The 21,397-nt window shown below is 39.4% G+C and overlaps 1 protein-coding gene across 1 annotated transcript; it reads right to left on the minus strand.

Moving 5' to 3' along the window:
- Positions 1-11,674: 11,674 nt before the first annotated feature.
- Positions 11,675-21,349, minus strand: nr2f5 (nuclear receptor subfamily 2, group F, member 5). Its single transcript, XM_057339279.1, has 4 exons — positions 20,294-21,349; positions 15,070-15,350; positions 14,310-14,556; positions 11,675-13,139 (listed from the first exon to the last, which is right to left on the minus strand). Exons 1-4 carry the CDS (start codon positions 20,658-20,660, stop codon positions 12,823-12,825), a joined length of 1,212 nt encoding a protein of 403 aa, XP_057195262.1. The 5' UTR covers positions 20,661-21,349; the 3' UTR covers positions 11,675-12,822.
- Between the last annotated feature and the right edge of the window lie 48 nt (positions 21,350-21,397).

Consider the following 21,397-nt stretch of genomic DNA (forward strand, 5'->3'; position numbering starts at 1 on the left):
GGTACAAGGTTGACCATGACCCTAACTGCTGTCCTGTAAGGGTCATGTGTGTTAGCCTTGTTCTGACAGCCTTGGAGTCAGAAGTGCACATTAGGAGCTCTGTGAGTGTACTGCTTGTCCCATAGGGAAAGGCCTGAACATTTCTGCCATTGTCAAAGCTTTTTAAGGCCTCTGGTTTGATTTTAATTGGAGAAAAGAAATGGTGACCTTCTAAAACTTTACCATTTGCTTCAGATTTAAACCTTAAAAACAACTTTAAAATCAAATTCAATTACTTACTAAACGCTCTTTGTCTTATTGTTTGAATTGATCTGTGTCACCAAGCCTTCTTATTTTCATCTCCTGCCCACCAACCATCTGTCATCATAGAGACCACTGTTCACATTCCAATCAATTCCCAATGGCTAAAATCACACACCATCCAACAAGTTTTTAACATTGTATATCTTGTTCCGTTTACGCCACATTGCAGAGATTTATATTTTTGCAGGCCATATGGATCATAAAAAAATGTTGAGATCCTAAATCATTATACATTGTACACTAGGAAAACCTAGGAGGCATGGACACCTTGCCGCTGCGAAAACAAATGGAGAGACAACTGGGACTTAAATGTCACCGAGGTCAGAACAGGTGTTACTGGGACCAGTCTGGGTTTGTGGGAACAGCTGTTCTATTCCTGTGTCCAGAGCCGAGCCGGACTGACCGTAGATCCACTAAAAGTAATGACAGATGGACAGGTGAGCAGCCCAAAGCTTTGTGTTTTACACCGAGGGGTCAAGGCCAAACTGGTGAGCATGTGCCAGTTAGCCCCTAGTGGTGGATGCCTTGCATGACACTATTCTTGTCTATTGTTTTATCATTCTATCGTTAAAGAAACTCTTTCAGAGTTATAAATATTTTTACATTTGTTTCTAATTGTGTCCCGTGGAAAAAATGTATTCACCCCAATGAGCAATTTCCACACACACGCACACAGACTTGTGGAAAAACACTACGAATCATGCAGCTGCAACACCCCACGCCAATTAACATGACTGCGACCTCACACATCCGGGTCAGTGCGTCTGAGCAGAGAAACAAAAGCAGTGCTGGTCACAGAATGCGAGTTCCCAATTACCCTTCAGTGAGATCCGCAGAGCACAATGCTGCAGGTGAGAAGTTGGACGGGGCTTCTGTGAGGGGCTGGCAGAGACACAATGAACCTCTGTGGCATCGACTAGGAATCGTTGTATGTCTGTGATGAAAAATGCTGCGGGCACAAGACAAAAAAGCACACATAATGAATTCATTGCATGTGTGATTTATGACGGCCAGACGGCCCCTTGATTCCTTTCAACGTTGAACTGCTGAATGTTAAAACGGTGCAAAATGCTGCAAATCAATTATGAATGTAAGAGAAAATTGTAAGGATGAAGCAATCGAAATGTCATGTGAAGTCATTCCAGGACTTTAATATGAACTTGCTGACCTTAATGCACTGGAGCGAATGATACCAGAATCGTACAGCAGTAGTTCATCCAAAAATGAATGTCAATATTTACTCATTTTCATGTCATTCTGAACCCTGTCATTTTTTTCTCTGGAATGCAACAAGAGAAACTGTAGAACCTTCACACAGATTTACATAGCTGATAGTGACCTCTAACAAAAAAATATATGAAGCTGTACAATGTCTTTGTGTAAGGTACAGACTTTTAAAATAAGTTGTTTTCGCTAGAGCTCTAAGATTAAAAAAAAAAAAGTAGTGATGCCAACACTACAAAAAAGATAAGTTTAGCAAATAATGTTAAAAACATATAATTTTTGTAAACTATTAAAAATCTGTTGCCCGAACATATTCATTGCTCAAAACATGTAAATGCAATGCGGATGGGTCGCCAAAGCGAGTGTGGAAAGCACATGATGGGAAATTTGCCTAAAGGCAATGAGGAATGAGTGCTATTACTTTCTATGTCATCCCAGCACAGCCTCTCTTCTGTTCTGTTCAATGGTATCTCATCTGTGCAACAATTACCCTGACTTTACTGTACTCTAAAGCTCAATAGAATTTGACTGTGATCTAACGGAGTAGATCCATCAGTGCCGGACCTGCAGAGTTCACGTGGGGAATATACTGTATGTACAGCTCTAAAGAAACAGAAGTGTTAGTAATGTGGAAGCTCTCCTGAAAACACACAAAGTGCTCAGTGAATTATACCAGAAAACTCAAACACCCAGAATTTTTTTTGTCTTGCATTTAATACAGAGGTGCTTTTTATGTACGGTGGACATGTGTATTTGTTGTAATTGTGTTTTTTATTCTACCCTTGGTATTTGTATTACTTTTATTATGTCTGTACAGCACTTAAAAGTGCTTTATAAATAAAATAAACAAAAAAATAAGAATTCACAAATGTGACACGTCCCTGAACGTATAGAAATATATTTATAAGAAATACAAATCACATATGAGATCTCTTTAATATTTCTGTTAGTTCTCCTAGACACCAAAGAGATGAAGTGGAGATCTCAACAGTCACAAACTGAGCTCAGATTTCTCAAGTCTGCAATCAAAAGTCAATATTAGTGAAGATTTCAATATGAAACATTTCTCATCAAACATAGCCAAATCTACATTTATCCATCACCCTATTCTTCATGTATTTTGACTATTATCTCATTTGTTTCCATTATTATAAATCTTAAGCAATAGTAGGAAAAATGACAATGGTAGTCAAAAGTGCCCCAGAACTGTTTGCTTACGTTCTTCAAAATATCTTCTTTTGTTCAACAGAACAAAGAAGTTTTTCCTATACTCAATGGTGGGCCAAGAACTTTTTGGTTAAAAGCATTCTTCCAAATATACACTCACCTAAAGGATTATTAGGAACACCATACTAATACGGTGTTTGACCCCCTTTCGCCTTCAGAACTGCCTTAATTCTACGTGGCATTGATTCAACAAGGTGCTGAAAGCATTCTTTAGAAATGTTGGCCCATATTGATAGGATAGCATCTTGCAGTTGATGGAGATTTGTGGGATGCACATCCAGGGCACGAAGCTCCCGTTCCACCACATCCCAAAGATGTTCTATCGGGTTGAGATCTGGTGACTGTGGGGGCCATTCTAGTACAGTGAACTCATTGTCATGTTCAAGAAACCAATTTGAAATGATTCGAGCTTTGTGACATGGTGCATTATCCTGCTGGAAGTAGCCATTAGAGGATGGGTACATGGTGGTCATAAAGGGATGGACATGGTCAGAAACAATGCTAAGGTAGGCCGTGGCATTTAAACGATGCCCAATTGGCACTAAGGGGCCTAAAGTGTGCCAAGAAAACATCCCCCACACCATTACACCACCACCACCAGCCTGCACAGTGGTAACAAGGCATGATGGATCCATGTTCTCATTCTGTTTACGCCAAATTCTGACTCTACCATTTGAATGTCTCAACAGAAATCGAGACTCATCAGACCAGGCAAAATTTTTCCAGTCTTCAACTGTCCAATTTTGGTGAGCTCGTGCAAATTGTAGCCTCTTTTTCCTATTTGTAGTGGAGATGAGTGGTACCCGGTGGGGTCTTCTGCTGTTGTAGCCCATCTGCCTCAAGGTTGTGCGTGTTGTGGCTTCACAAATGCTTTGCTGCATACCTCGGTTGTAACGAGTGGTTATTTCAGTCAAAGTTGCTCTTCTATCAGCTTGAATCAGTCGGCCCATTCTCCTCTGACCTCTAGCATCAACAAGGCATTTTCGCCCACAGGACTGCCGCATACTGGATGTTTTTCCCTTTTCACACCATTCTTTGTAAACCCTAGAAATGGTTGTGCGTGAAAATCCCAGTAACTGAGCAGATTGTGAAATACTCAGACCGGCCCGTCTGGCACCAACAACCATGCCACGCTCAAAATTGCTTAAATCACCTTTCTTTCCCATTCTGACATTCAGTTTGGAGTTCAGGAGATTGTCTTGACCAGGACCACACCCCTAAATGCATTGAAGCAACTGCCATGTGATTGGTTGATTAGATAATTGCATTAATGAGAAATTGAACAGGTGTTCCTAATAATCCTTTAGGTGAGTGTATTTCTCTGTGTTCATCAGAACAAAGAAATTCATACAGATTTGAGTCTTGAGAACTTGAGTTGGGTGAGTAAATGACGGCAGAACTTACATTTTTGGGTAAACTGTTCTTTTAAGGGCTCCTTTCTGTATTTCTACAGGTACAAAACCCAGAACCTTTTGGGTACATAATTGTACCATAAAGACCTATTGTGTACCTTTTAGAGTTAAATTTTAGGTAGACAAAACATTTTACTGACCTATAAAATATCATCTGAGCTATAAATAGCAACCTCTGAGCAATAAACATTTCCTCAGTGCTTTTAAGATCTCTTAATTAAGTCACGGCTATCTGGGTCAAGCTATATGCTTATTAAATCATGAACTGGTTGGTAAACAAACAAAAAAATCAACGAAGGCTACACTTGGCTACACATTTGAAACTTACAGTATATGTAGTTAAATGAAATGACACTACCAGAACACTCTCTTGTGACTTCTACTTAGTCTTAATGGCACGTAACGATTCTGGGTAACATTGACAGGCCTTTGGGTGATATGATGATGACTTTTTGGGTCAAATGGTGCCCAGGGCCAAGACAGCTAGAACAGTGGAGAGAGGGAGAGAGAGAGCGAGAGTGAGAGTGAGAGCGAGAGCGTTGAGATGGAAGCTAAACATGGGGGAGAGCACACACAAAGTGGAAACAGACGTGTCTAAAAATAAGCCATCTAAAATATTTAACTTACTGACCCAGAAACTGCCACGCTGTAATCATATCTGTGCTCCAGCGGAGGAGTCGGCAACAGTAAGAGTATGATATCATTAATGTGGAGTATGGAAATCATAATGAAACAGGAAGGAGAAAGCCCTCGGGAAATTTGGCTGCAAACATCTACAAAAAGCCTGCGAATCTGGGACATTTAATCTCTCTGGGTCTGGAATCAGTGGAGGGTCAGTATCTGACTCTCACAAACAAACATAAACAATCAAGCTCGTGGTGAACAGGAAATGTTTCTTTAATTTTCAACGACTATCATTTATATTTATGTTTATGGCATAATATGGCGCTGCTGTGACTAACCCCTAAATGTAAGCTGTGCAGTTCATTTTGTTTTAACGAAACCAGTCTTATGGGTACATTTTTCGAAATTGAGATCTCTACACCATCTGAAAGCTGAATAAATAAGCTTTCCATAGATGTATGGTTTGTTAGGATAGGACGGTATTTGGCCGACATATAACTATTTGAAAATCTGGAATCTGTGGATGCAAAAAATCAAAATGAGAAAATTGCCTTTGAAGTTGTTAACCAGAGGCACTGTAGCAGGCCATTGCTAAGAAGAAACAGGTTTGTTCTAACGCTCTCTATTGGCTTACCGCTGCAATGACATTGCGAAGAGTAGATCAACCCGAAAGCTGAAATTCTAAGCTTTACATAGATACGAAACTTGATTGGGAAATTCTTAAAGAGAGGGCCGTAGTGAGTGACGTCTGTAGGCGTGTTTTCAGCCATTTAAGTGATTTTGCTGCATCCACTCACAAAAATAAAGTTTTGATAGATTTACGGTAGGAAATTTATAAAATATCTTAATAGAACATGATCTTTACTTAATATCCTATTGGGTTTTGGCATAAAAGAAAAATCGATACTTTTGACCCATACAATGTTTTGTTGGCTTTTGCCACAAATATTCCCGTGCTGCTTAAAACCACGCCTGGATTAAGAATTCAAAGGCCCCTGGGCACAAGTGTCTTGTAGACCTCCACCCCCACACACACACACATGCATTGTCCATCACATTGCACACTTGCACATTGCACATAGCATCTGGAAACTGTACATTTTAAGAAACAATACAATAAACCTGTAAATAACACATCTGCACATTCATTTAAACAATTATATGTATTTTTGTCTATATTTTTTTCACGTTTGTATATAGTGCATTTTTTAAATTTTTATTTAAATATTATATTATATTAATATTATTTAAATCTTAATGTATATTTAATCTCTTTCATCTACGTTTGCACCATGTGTACACTTTCTTCTGCACTAAGCTCCTGTGGCCAAGTCAAATTGTGTGTAAACATACTTGGTAATAAAGCTCCTTCTGATATTCTGAAGGACAATATCAACACCTGTACAAATCCTACATCATACAGGATTTACACCACATGATTGCAACAATGCTTTCCTGGACCAGCAGCAACAATATTAAGACATTTCCCAGCATACTGTAACTCACTGGCATATGCAAGCAGCACACTACCACGCCTCAAGTTTTAATTCAGTTCTATCAGATTCTTACATAATTCAAACACGCCGGATTCACAAAACTGCTCTTACGAGAAAATATAATAACTTTTTTCAGATAAATTACAGGACGTTCTTAAGAAGATTCTTAGGTGAAATTCTCCAATATTTTCTTAACATCTTTATAAACGGGCAGTCTTTGTCAATGATTAGGCCTATACTATAAGAGTTATTTGTCAATTTGTTCAACTTTACTTGTGTAACAAGCACCTCACGACTCACGTTCTTATGTAAGCGAGTAATGTGTTAAACGGCATTAACGAATATTATAAGTACTTCTTTAGCCTATATTACGACATCGTAATACTGTATTTGCATGTATGTAAACATTTTACAATGTATGTAAAAGCACTGTGGATTATCTAATAATGAAGGCTAAATATTGGTAAAGTAAGGCAGTTAGAACTGATCCTCATGTCAATATAAAATTCACCAAAAACAACTCTTACCTTTTGAGATTTAAGACAACCGTGAGGGTATTCTAACTCGTAGATTATATTTACAACAATAAAGCCGTTCTCATTGACATATTTTCTATTGTCAGTTCCGACTTATCATCTAACAAATCACCATGAAAAATGGTGATTTGGCTATTCTCACACAGCCTCCGACTACGTAACCATGTGCATATTTACAGGCGAACTTTGTTCATGTTTATATATCCAAACAGTCGATAACAGTGACAGGTTGTTGGAAACGCCATAGGCTACTCATTTCATTCAGGAGTCACCTGTCGTACGGTGAATTATGTGTACTGCTGCTTCTTCCTGCCGCTCACTGTACAGAGTGACGCAGAGAGAAGGCGATCCCAGCGCGGGGAAAGAGAGACCTCGCGCCCCCGGGCAGCACTGGCAACATTTTCTCACTGAATGAAATGTAAGGTTTATCCAAGAAGTCGCTAGATTTGTCGCTATGCGCTTCTTCTGAACAAAAGCCGCTAGAGGGCTCATAAAGTTAAATCAAGAGATAGACTTCCTAAGTTAGAAACACTGTTTTGTATGCGCACCTCCACGTGCGCGGGCCAGAGAAGCGCATGGCAGAATGAATATAGCGGAAAGACTATTATGTGAAATGTTCTTCCCCTTGCTTGGGCCCCAAGCGCGCATGGGCCTGGGCCCATAATGCCTATTGGATAATCCGGCCCTGATTAAGACTGGTTTTGTGGTCCAGGGTCACATATACAGTATATATGTGTAATAAATCAAATTAAATAATACGTGTAATTAATAAAATTACATTTCAGACAAAATGTTGCATGTTTTTCTACGTTTTAAAATAGAATCATGACAAAGGAATCCATTTTGTGCTTTAGAAGCAGTGCCCAGACACATGTCCCATGTACTTTAAAGAAATAGCTTACCCTAAAAAGAAATATTTGTCATTTACTCACCCTCATGTGAAAACTTTTCCTCATGTGAGACTTTTTCCCTCCTGTGAAACACAAGATTCGGGTCTGGCAGATGTCTTTTTCCTATACAACAGGACCATACATTCAACATTTATTTTCTATAGTGCTTTTTACTATTTGCGTTGTTTCAAAGCAGCTGTACAGAAAATTTGTCATTAAACAAACATACAATAAATATTGAGAAGAATGTTAGCAATTTTGAGTCCTAGGACATCATTCACTTCCATATGAAAAAACACATTGTATTGTTTTTGTTCTGTTGAACACAAAATGACATATTTTGAAGAATTTAGGAAAGCGAAAAGTTCTGGGGCACCTTTGACTACCATTTCAATTGTTCCTACTATGGTAGTCAATGATGTCCTAGGACTCAAAATTGCTAACATTCTTCTTTTGTGTTCAACAGAAGAAAGAAATTAATAGGTTCGGAAAACTTGAGAAAATGATGACAGAATGTTCATTTTTCCCTTTAACTCTATTTATTAACCAAGCGCTGCCCAACACGATCTCCATAAAAACCAGCATCCTTAAAAATATCAAACATATTTCAGTGTGAATCTATGTCTGTGTTGCGTGTCATTAAAACATGAGAATATTTCTCAAAAATCTGCCACTCCACCATTGCCCGCTCTCTCGTTGAGAATCTAAAAAGCTCAAGCATAAAATGTGCAAAAGTAGGAAGATTTCCACATCATCAGAAGGAATATTCATGGCCTTATTTCGAGGTTGGTAATGCTGAAACTCTTGCACTTTGGTAATTACTATTTGAGAGTTGCCCTGGGGCAGTTGAGAGGCAGCACAACACCATCAATATTGATGCCCTGCGGCTTAACTGGGTTTTTGGAAAGACTTTCTCACACATCAATATTGATGCTGTTGCCATATATCCTCGTCAAACCCTCTTTAAGGATTTATAACAGCTATATCAAGGGCATGCGACTTTGTTAAAATGCTGTGGATGTTTCGCTCCCGATGAGGCATTTAAAAATATAATACGAACGGAATTGAATGTTCAGATGAAAATGGAAAACACCTACTATAAAGAAATGGGGTTTTGGCACAGACCAGCCTCAATATATGCAGTCGTCCCAAATCAGCCCCCCGTACGGCTTTGAACACGGCCTGAAAGAGCCGCGGGGCAGGAGCCGCACTTCAGCATCTGGCTGCCTGACAGAAAGCCAAAACCAAGAGACCTCATATGCTCAAAGACTGACCTCAATTCAATTTGACGTCTCAACTATTGATCTCAACAGCGCTGGCTGGCTGGCCAAACCTCCCAGAGACAGACCGCTTGCCCTTGCGGACCAACGTTCAAGTTGACACGCTACAGCCCCAGGCGTCCTCATTCGTTCTCATTGTTAACATTTTCAACACGCATTGCCACAGTGCCCTTCAAACAATCCACACCCACTTCACCGAGAGCTCTTGGTAAATTGAGATTGTGTCATATCAGATAGAGGATAAATGTGAATGAGTCAAGCACTGCTGTTTGCTCAGAAACAGCACGGCGTGTGTTTGCTGTAGCTGAGTTTGGAACATTTACTGTCATCTCTCAATGATTTATGAGGAATGACACGAGGTTCGTCACCTTAACCTGAAACATCATGTAGAGTTAAACAAAACACAGATTATAAACAATGGTATAGTAGGATTGAAAGTTAGTTTAGTTCAATGTTGAGTTGAAATATTTTTTTGATCCAGCCCTATCTCGCAAGAATATGTAACAAAAATTATATTTTCAACACTAAATTGCCATGTAATACATCTTTTATTTGTTATTCAGAAATATAATGTAATAATTTGACATAGATTTTGACATGAATATGGGTAGTTGACCAATAAACCGTACATGGGTCCTATGGCAAGACAGGGAAAAAAACTTAATAGAGAATAAATAATAGACTAAAAATATATCTCCATGCTATTTTATATTATAAATATAAATATTCATTATACAAATTAACCAGGTTTTTTTCTACATTTTTGCTATGTCACACCAGGGCACATGTACGGTATGTCAACAACCCACATACCTATTTTAATGATGAACATTTGTTCTGATTTAAAATCCATTTTGATATTTTTGTGGGTCTTAAAGTAAAAATGTATAGGTGGTGTAACTGTCTGCTAATTGTATTTGAAAAGTCTCAATTAAAGCCAAATTTTATCATACATAATTTGGCTAAATATTTTACTTAAATAGTTTTATATATTTTTTAATATTTAGGAATGTAGGCTGTAAAATAAAAATAGATAGGCAACAAAGCTGTTTTAAGTTGAAACATTAACATTTAATATTAATATATTCATATTAATATTTAATATTTACAAACTGTTGTCTGTCAAATCAACATTTAACAGGAAACGGTTTGAAATGTTTCTTCTTTTTTGGGGGGAAAATAAGGATGCACCTAAGAGCATTCAAGTGTGCCGAACACATGTAATCCCCATTTAAAGTCATTAAATCAACAAACATTTCTCAAACCAGCAAGAACACAACGATTGCATTTCCAAGTGCGCTTGGATTTTCAACTAGCCATTTTATAAAAATCTGTGTGTGATGTACATGCACCAACATTCATGTAGTCATTTAACACCACTAGAGCTCATGGTCCTGCAGATCTATTTTATATTTACAGTGAGGTAATATTCGCTGGCGTTGGGTGGAGAGGTCACAGTTGAACTGAGAGTGACAGCTCTGAAATGAAGGTATAAGTCATTTTCATAATGGCTGCTCTATTGCAATACTATTGCTTTAAGAGGTCTGGAGAAACCAAGGCCACGGGTTTGACTTATAACCCGGCCAATTGAGTTCTGTGTAAAGACGGACACCATAAATGTGAATAGCTGCTTAACATTGTGCATTTATAGTAAAGAAACACCAAATGATTGTTGCAAAATTGAAAGTATTTTTACATTTTGCATCATGATAAAATTAAATATTGATGTCTTAATTGACTACAACAAATTGTTCGTATATTTTTTATTTGCAGTATTAATAATTTTAACTTATAATTAGATTTTTAGAAACATTAAGTAAATAGGTTGAATTCATTTTTAACTCATTATTTTTTTAATGCACATTCCAGCTCTTAGACATTGTTGTAGCAAACATGCATTAGGTCTGGCTCCACAATCCAATATACAACTGTCCTGCTTTCACAAAGATCAAACAGTTTATCTTGGAGCTTCAAGATAAAGACTAAAACACTGAAGGTTTGACCATTGAGTCAATGAGCTCTGGCTATAATGGGAGAAACTGTCCAGACATCAGCAGTCAAGCACTTCATAGATCTGGTCCCTCAGGAGCTGGTTTGGTTACACACAAGTTGCAAATTGGCAATAAATGCAATGCAATAAAGGCATTTCAGACTACACATGTCAACTTATGCCAAACGGAACTACGAAACTGTGAAACAAACACGACCTGTCATATGGGGCAGAGACAGAGTGTTCACGAGAGAATGTTTCCCTTGAGAAAGAATTGCGTGGTTTAATGAGACTTAAGTTATTTTTCAGCTATTTTAGCACAAAGTAAAGTGCTATTTAATGTAATTTAAATACAAGTTAAACATCCTGGTAAAACAGTTCTTAGTATCCACTATGGTGGTGGGTGCATTACGCCGAGGGCTATAGCCTGTCAGCTGGAAAAATAGAAAGCTTTTTGCCATTAAGTCAAATATACAGGCATATCCAAAAGGCCAGAGATCTGCATTTTGGGTTCCGATTCATTTTCCCAGAGCTTACAAAGAAAGATTAGGCCCAAATTGGCCTAATATGGATTACAAAAGAAATAATATTGAACGTGTTACAATTCCTAGGGTGTAATATAGCATTTGATAGGCACTTTTTCCCTGCGGTCTGAACCCAAAGAGCAACGAAACAACAACAGGAATGCTGTGCATGACAGATTTTATTTCATGAATTCATATTCCAAACCTAAAATACAGAAATCAAACATACTTTTATAGAAATATTCTGTGAACTAATACAACAGGTCCTGCTTTCAAAGGTCCCAATGGCTTATATATCCGAACTCTGCCTTAAAAGCTGTAGTGCCATGTTAAAAAATGTGAAAACGGGGTTTAAACAGATCCAAACGTCAAGAAAGTAACCAAAATACTTGATAATACCTGTGCTACACAATATATCTGGTCATCAAAGGCAGACGGTTGGCATTATTGAGGTCTTGAGTTTATTGGTTTAGGGTAAATTAGGGTGACCTGGGGCATTTTTTGCCATTTGTGACAACCTACCCATTTGTGATAACATGTTAATGTTAGTGACAATATTTCCCATATTCTCGATGTCCCAGAATACCCTATTTCACCTTAAAGTGTTTTCCTCAATCTACAGGAGATAAACACCTGTATCTAGCACACAATATGTTGTGCATGACAAGATGACATTTCATCTGGATTCGCTGAATATTTGGACGTAGCTGAGAAGAGCACATATAATGAGGGTATCTGGCTGGTTTCAAGTGCCTCTTTCAAGTTTTCCCACTTTATCAGAGACCTAAATGAAAATAAAATCAACAAGACAAACAAAATTTCACCTCAGTCATTAGGTCCACAAAATTCCTCCAGTTTGGAGTTCAGTTGCCTGTTCTGCTTTGGCAATGGTTTTCTCTCTGAGCCTTGTGAGAGTCTTTCACGTTTACTGAGGCCGTAACAAACCTTGTTCGCCTCAAATTCAGAAGCTGGGAAAACAGTTTCAATTTGACCAGAATCTCGTCTTTTTCTTTAAACGTCCAACTAATTTCAACAGCATTTCTGGTAAAAATGTCGGCCTTGCATTTAATGGCTTCTGTTTGAGTCAAAATCAGTATTGGACGCCGCACATTTGGCACGCTCCTCCATTACAGAACCTCTGCGTGAAAGAGTAACAGTGTCCAACCGTCCGGTGCGAGCGGTGTGCTCCACTCTCATTGGCAAAACAAACGGCTGGTGCTTCATATAAGTGAGTAGTGACGATGTGGCAGAAAGGGGCGTGGCTTACCATCAGATCCTCTGTATCAGCCATGACCCTACGGTGGCAGGGGACGGGATCAGGGCCCATTCTCGTTGTAATGGAGGGAGATGGGCCGATCTCTCTGGACGGGCATGTAAGGCCAGTTGTAGCTCGAGCCTGATAGCAGCATGTCCCGCAGAAGGGTCTCGATTGGCGTTTTGCCTACCAGGCGTACGAAGAAAAGCTGTTCGATGACGGGAGAGGAAACGATGCGCAGGGACGGCAGCCGCAACAACAGACGGCCAAACCGGTTGGGTTGATTGGGGTACTGGTTCCGCACATACTCCTCAAGAGCGCACTGGGACTTCTCCTGGATGCTCTCCACGTGGGCTACATCAGATAGACCCATGGCATCTGAAGTAGAAAGTAAACAGATGAGAAAGGTAGGAGATACTGTACTACAATGGGCCATATGATTCACTGTATTGAACGTAATTTCCATTCCCTTGTTACCGCAATCTGGAATACTTTACTGAATCAGCTCTTTAAATAGTGGTTAGTAGATAAAACGCAGGATTTTCTGAAAGAGTGAACTGAATTCGTCCCTAGAGTGTGTAAAATTGTCAAATGGGTTTTAACCCATGACCCTCTTTCCTATTCTCCGTGCCACGCTACTACTTATCATTGGTGCACTCGTACATTCAGTCCCGCTGGGCTTCAGTCCTGATAACAAAAGATTAATAGCTTCATATTTCTATGAGGGCAAAGACACCCACTGAGCGTGACACAACTGCAGCTTCTCTCTACATCCCATGAGCTCCGATAAAGACATCTACAATTACTGGAGCCGGCGTTTGAAAGGGGGAGGGACCAAGGCATGAGTCTGTGGCGTAATGTCGGTGCTGACAAGCCTTGCGTGCTTTCACACCAGCTTCTCTCATGCTAGCGTTGCGTGGCAAAACGCCCTCTCTCTCTTTGTGTTTTGCAGTGAGAACACACGCTGGGGGCTGCCAGCGCACCGCGTTGGGCGATCGGGGCAACTGGCCGACATTAGAGGCCCCGTTGGGTGATGTGAGGCGATCGGAGGTTTGGACTAAGGTTACGGGCCACAAGAGTTTGTCTGTCCCTGTTAGCTTATGCCAGCGGGTCTCGGCAGGGGGTGGAAGGGGGACTTTGGCTGGAATTGCAGGATGGATCACATTGATGCCCTGGGCTACAGAGGTTATGTAGGTCACTGCCAGACTGAGTCAAATCCGTCTTACTGCAACTCAGCATGCATAATTCAGTCGTGTTGGTGGGAGTCGGGGCGGGGGTAAGGGGTCGTTGCTTGCCTGGTTTCAATAATAGATGGAAGCATGAAGGATTGAGTGATAAAAAAAATGAATCAAGATCGGTGGGTTCAGTCATCCATTTGGAAAAGTGCAGGTTTCTGACAGGTTGAGCAGGGAATCTAAACTAGAGCATGGGGATGTGAGCTAAAGAGTTTGAATACTCATAGTAGAAACAACGCTATAATGTCGACATTTAGTGACGATTAATAATAATTTGCCCAAATAGTCAAAAGTTTAAGTTGATTATTCTTACCAGAAGTGAAGAGCACAATGGACTTCAGACACGAGTACTCGGCAGTGTCTACCTGAAGAGCTTTCAGTTTCTCCACCTGTTCTTGGAAGACACGTATGTGGTCCATGAAGGCCACCACCCGCTCGGCCGACATGGGGGAGGCGTGCAGACCAGCGGCGGCCAGCAGAGGCGCTACATGCAGCGGCATAGAACATTGCGCAGCGTTCAGAACGAACAGTTCACTCCACGACATGCGTAAAAGCGCCACCTAGACATAAAATCATTGCATAGGTTTACACGTCAACCAAAAACACATTGAAATTAAAACATTCATTCAGTATTCAATATTAGATAAAAAATAACCTTTAAAAATGCAATTGTAATAAGGTTAGAAACCTGTGCCTGCACATTCTATAGTAACATACTAGAATCTCTATGTTGCTTAGCAACCATAAATTATTCAGTGTATTTTTTTATATTTTTTATTTGTTTGTTTATTAACTCACCTCCCTTTAATAAAAGCATTGAAGAAGTAGCTCACCTCAAAATTGCTCCCCATTGACTTTCCATAGTAGGAATAAAAATGACTATGGAAAGTTAATGGGGACAAATTTTGAGGTAAACTACTCCTTTAAGTAACTTTTTTATTACTTATTTACTATAATTAACATGGTAAAATCACAGTAACACAAAGTCATTTTGAGCCCTATTTTAACCACGTCACATTAACTGTAAACTAAATTCATGATCCATCAACTGAAGCAGATTTAAAGTGCTTTACCTGGTCCATGAGCTGTAGGTCAGGAAAGAAAGGGATGTTCTTCGCCCATTCCACCGCACTGAAGAGCAAACGGGCGGCCAGTTCACATATATTTTCGATGCCCATTAGGTTGTTGGATTGCATGCACTGGGCTCCGTAACGTGAGGTGGGGTACGGCTCGGCCCGCAGGAGCAGAGAGATGAAGCCAGAGAGATACGGCTGCCCGTTATACGGGTCTCCTCCGTTGCTCAGATACTGTCCGGGACTGGTCTGTGAGTTGGACATTCGACCCCTTTGAACAGCTGAGAGAGGGAAATAAAAAAACAAAGAGCTGTTAGAATGTGTAAAGTGCTTGCAAAAACAAACATAAAGGAAAAACAATGGATCAGGCTCCATCTGAATTCAAAATACTGATGTGATACTGTACGCTACACAGAATCTGTGCAACACATCAGGGAGACAACAACCCGTCTGCTGTCTATCAATGAATAATGAGTTAGTGTACACTAGGATTTGAACAAGACTTTTTCACACTCTCTCAAACAAATGGTTCAGCCAAAGGCAAAGGGCAGAAAAGAGGCCATTCTTGTCTGGACAATAACTTAATCTACTATAATGTACAAAGAATGAGAAACCCAGAAGAAAATATTCTTGCTCAGAGATTGTTGTCTAATTTTTATATACGTAGCATGCATGCTTCATTTAAAGGGATACTTCACCAAAAAATGAAAATTCTGTCATCATACTCACCTTCGAGTTGTTCCAAATCTGTATAAATTTCTTTGTTCTGATGAACACAGAAAGAATATTTGGAAGAAGACAGATTTTGCCCCCCATTGACTACCATAGTAGGAAAAAATACAATGGTAGTCAAAAGTGCCCCAGAACTGTTTGCTGTCCTACATTCTTCAAAATGTCTTCTTTTGTGTTCAACAGAACAAAAAAATGATAAAGTAATTTTTCCTACTATGGGAGTCAATGGGGGGCAAAATCTGTTTGGTTATAAGCATTCTTCCAAATATCTTTCTCTGTGTTCATCAGAACAAAGACATTTATACAGATTTGGCACAACTCGAAGGTGAGTAAATGATGACAGAATTTTTATTTTTGGGTGAACTATCCCTTTAAGTATTAACATTGTTTCATATTATCATCCTAAATTATGAAAATAGAAACAGCTATTATCGCAGTATACATTTAACAAGCATTATACATTTTTTCACATGTGAGGCTCTGATAAATCAATACGCTGAACACACGCTCGGGGATTAACACATGACTCCTACACAGAGGTCAACAGTTATGGCAGCTGAACTTTCCTGTTTCTCTCCTGTTTCGCGATCTCTGAAACTGGTCGGTTGTGATGGACCTTTGGCATTTCACAAAACCAGGAGGGCGGAGCAAAGCGTTCAATGCATGCTGAGCAAAAAAACAAATGCGTGACCACATTTTTGCAACATTTTACATCACTTTAGTACACCAACCTATTTAACCCAGTATTATTATAACCCTGGATTACTCAGACAGTATTATTATGAATTAGCAGCAATTTAACAGGTAATAGTTAGTTTTGCCTTTTCTTATAAATTAATGAAAAAATTACATTATGAATGATAACGAATGACATATTCAAAACAGCTGAAGCTGGCATGGACTCCAAATTACGTGCATAACCTGCTGACCCGTGTTATCCCAAAAGGATCAGAGATTGTTCCAACGAACATCTTGTGTGGCTCAATGAAAACAAAATCTGAGATGTGTCTGTATGCACTAAAGCATTAACAAACATTCAGTCTCACATATTTGTTTGCATTTGATTAGTGACCTAGAAATAGCAGAATGTTAAATATTTCATATTATATAAATATTAAATGTTATTTACTAAAGGTTTTCGTGTCATTACGGGTTTGAATGAATAATTGAGCGAATCATATAGGAGTTTATATTACACAGCGAATCCTGGAAAAGGAAGAGTCACTTCCGCTGGAGGTCACCTGTTCAACTGGTAGAACAGCAGGATTAGTCAATCGACCAGGTGGCAGGGTGATATTTACCCAAACCCCACAGAGATGCAGAGAGAGAGAGCATTTGGACTTTGCAATGATCCTGTCTTTTATTAATGTTTATTTTCCGTTGACCTATTTTTCACCTCGCACATGTGAAGTGAGTGATTTACAGGTCATGGGATGAAGTCACCGTTTCAGCACGTTTGGCGGGACGCGCGGCGCTAGAACACGACTGACACGCTCTGTTAACCGCATCTGCATGCGTGCTGCGACATCCTTCCCTGTTCTGATGTGACACTTTTGCACAGTTCTGCATGAAAGCTGTGCAAATTATATACAGTATGTTGGCTGGGTTAACTTGGCCGTGCGTGAAAAAATGTTTGTGGGTGGTTGCAAGCCGTTGCTATGGAGTCAAAAGAGCCCACCGGCCCAATATTCTGCCTCAGGTCCCTCTTTAAGTCTTGAGCAATGTTTTGCCTGTTTTATCATCCACCGGGCTAAACTCATAAATCTGACTGCTTAAGTAGTAAAATAAAAGCACACCCCTCAACAAGTTGCACAATTTAGAGTTACCATTGATGTCTGAGGCGTGTTACGGGCCAAAGTTCAAATCACAACCCTAAGTATACACAATAATAATAATCATCATTCCTGCCCTAATATGAGAATATACATGAGAGGACAAACGATATGTTGTGTATACGGGCTCTTCTGAAAGGCTTTTTATTTGGTCTATATTGGTTTTCTAGCTCTGACAAAGGTCAAGCACTGCATATGGAACATTCCAGCAGACACATACTTGCAGAAGCTTGTGGGACTGACAGGGCAATCATGCTCTTTTCTTTCAATCACAGGTGCCCTTTGTCAGACTGGAATGTCAGTCATGTCAAGAGCACCCGAAGGTGTAAAAACAGGTAGAGCGATGGAAGAAGAGGAGTGAGGAAGACCTCGGTTCATCTCTATGACTCTTAGACAAGATAGCACTAGTTGAACCCTTGACATCTTGCACAACACTATGGGATCTTTAGATTGTTGAGGCATTATATGTTGAAAAATGAAAAAATAAAAACATAAGCACTAGAATGTACTGTATGTACACTAGATGCAATGATCTGAATAAATCAGTGACGGATCGATATACTGGCCACACTTATTCATTTCTGCATTTATTAATGCGCTTATTTATTTATTTTTTAATCTATAAACTGCAGTGGAAGCTTCCGCATGATTCAGCCTCATTCAACACCAAATGCATGTGATGAGCTCGTAGGAGGAGAGAGAGTGGGATTTCTGAGCACTGTAGAAAAACAAAGACCCTTAGAGCGAAATGAATGTGACCCCATCTATAACAAGCATGAGCTATATGATCAACAGTAGAGAAGTCTTATGTAAAAGGCTGATCCACTGCTGAAATCACCTTTTAAAAAATTAATGATGACATAAAAGACCAATTTTACCTGTTATGAATAATGATTTCTTGTATCTGCGAGTGGCTGCTTTACATCAACCTCATACATGAAATATTCAGAATGTATTGCTATAGATGTGTTGACAAACCCAGATCCGAAACTACATTGCAAATCTATGAATATGTAATAAAGGTACATATAAAAGGAAGTTTATTATTTATTTGCCTATTTATGCATTAAGAAACAATTTTCAACAATATTGTTCGCAACAAATTATCCTGTATGTGAACAATAAACATAATTTAAGCATTGGATGGATGAAAAAATATGGGGTAAGTATTTTGATTGTTTGACACAACTGTTTTGATCATGTGGAGCACAAGCGCTGTGACTTAACTGCATAATTCAGAGAAAACATCACTTATTTATGAAAAGATGATATTCTGCGTGGGCTTTTTGTCTGTATTTTGCCACTACAAACATGACACAAAACGAATTGTTAAATGGGTTTTAGTTTTAACAAATGCATGAAGTAAGGCAGACAAAACAAACAGAAAGAAAATGTGTAATAAATAAGAATTATGTATTTACTACACTCTCAAAGGAGCTGAGTTAACAAAAAATTATAATAGTGCAAAAACCAACACAAAGCCACTATCATTCAGATTTTCCTAAATATACAACATTGAACATTTATTAGACAACTTTGAATTTCAACAGAATGGTGAGCAAAAAAAGTTTTAAATGTTTTAAAATGCATTCCTGAAACGGAATACATTAAAAGAAAGTGTGCATGTAATGCCGCATTATGAACATTACAAAAGTCTTTTAAGATTCAGACAGCACATATTCATATCAGAGGTCAATCAAGAGCATGAATTTACCCTGCAGTGATTTTTTGCTAAATGTGGTTCTCACAACCAACAGAAAACAGCCATCTTAACAACCATGTAATTTAAAATATATATTACACTCTGTAGTTGCTTTAACTATAAAGTAGGAAAAAATAACGCACAATTATATGAACAAATAGACACGATTATAACGTTTATGAAGAATAAAAATGAGTATTAGGGTGAATTGTTGGTGCAGTGTTGAGTTTTATCACAATGTCTCTAATAGAAAACTAAATTTGTCAGAAGCATCTTAGAATGAATATACACTCATCTTCATTGGTATTAGGTTAAGCAATTCAGTTCTTGAGTGGACTAAAAGAGTTATTAAAAGTTCGTCAGATAAGAATAACAATTACACTTGAGCCCCTTCAGTGGCAACAAGAGTACCGGATGCCAACACGATAAATAATGAATTAATAAATAAATAAAAGGGTCAAAAAATGTAAGCAGCTCTATAAAACTGAATGGAGCTGGGGGTGACACCAACAACCCCCTTGCAAAAATGTACCATGGTAACCAAAGTTTTCGCCAAAATGCCATAGTTACTGCAGTTATTGTTAACAGACACACTGGCAACTTGGTTTGATCAGAACGAAGAATTTTGACGTCGAAAGAAATATTATGAGGTTTTCTTCTGAGAAGCTGTTTAATACATAAATAAATATTTGGCCTAATTTTACGATTTCACAACTATACATGTTGCAACTCAAGTCTTGGTGGAAAGTATGGTTACCATGGTGATTTCTGTTGTCTATAATCACTATTCGAATAACGTTAACTATTTGTAGCAGCGCGCGTAAAAAAAGAAACTCACATGGTTCAGAGAAGAAAATATGGGTCTTTTATGCGCTGAAATGATGCTGTGTATTGGCAAAGGTTATTTATCTGAAACTACATAAATTGCATGGTGATAAATTGTAAGATCAGATCTCACCCTCTCTCCTCATTCCGACTTTTAAGCACTTCTTCAGTCGACAGTATTGGCACTGGTTCCGGTGGTGCTGGTCGATGGGACAGTCGCGGTTCCCCCGGCAGGTGTAACTCAGGTTCCGTCGCACCGAGCGCTTGAAGAAGCTCTTGCAGCCCTCGCAGGTAAACTGGCCGTAGTGTTTGCCGCTGGACTTGTCCCCGCACACCATGCAGTCCACGTTGGGAATTTTGTCCCCGGAGAGCGCGTCGTTGCCCGGCGTCGAACCCGAGGGTGTTCCCGGGGTCCCGCCCGGCTCCTGACTACAGATCTGCAGCTGGGACCCGGGATCGGCCGAAATGTTCTCCTGCCACTGATTTACTACCATTGCCATGCTATCCTGTAACACTTTTGCTGTAACAGCCGATACGGTGTAGCTCCGTTCGCGCGGGGAAGAGATCACGAACGATCCCGTATGGCGTTAGATCTTGTAGATCTAAACGAGGCGCTTCGCCCCTCAAGATCGTTCAACGACAGAACTTGATTGAATGAAAGTTTGGTTCTCTAATAACAGAACAGCACTGCGTGTTTTCATTCCCAGCGCGAAAATCCCCTGAACATGTCCAACTTGGAGATTGGGTCGCTCCGAATACTGTCAATAATGAACGAAAACGTCCGTGCGATAAAACCTCGTCACGAGAGGACCATAGCGATGAGTTTGAAAGTTCGCGATCTTCTTGAAATCCCACGTGAGAGCTTTCGCTTTAAATGCGCGAGCGAATTTATTATTGTTATTCTTATTGGGTATTTAGCGGATTCGATAACAAACTGCACCCCTGATGCGATACGCAATCGCAGTCTTATGTCACCAATAAGAATGCAACGATAAAGAATATTGTATTAATAACGCGTAGAAAGAAATAATAATCGCAAGCGCGCTCCTTATAATAAACGCTAAAAGTTCCGTCCGTGGTGACGCGTGTCTTTGTACCGGTTCGTAAAGAATCCGTCCGGCTCAAAACTTGTGTGCCCTGTTTACAAGGGGAGATCTTTTGCCCGTCCCTGTGTTTCACCGGCCAGCTGTCCGACTCATCTACGTGAATTGTAGTTACGAATTCGGTGAAAGTGACA

Source organism: Triplophysa rosa, linkage group LG8, assembly GCF_024868665.1.
Source record: "Triplophysa rosa linkage group LG8, Trosa_1v2, whole genome shotgun sequence".
Taxonomy (NCBI): domain Eukaryota; kingdom Metazoa; phylum Chordata; class Actinopteri; order Cypriniformes; family Nemacheilidae; genus Triplophysa; species Triplophysa rosa.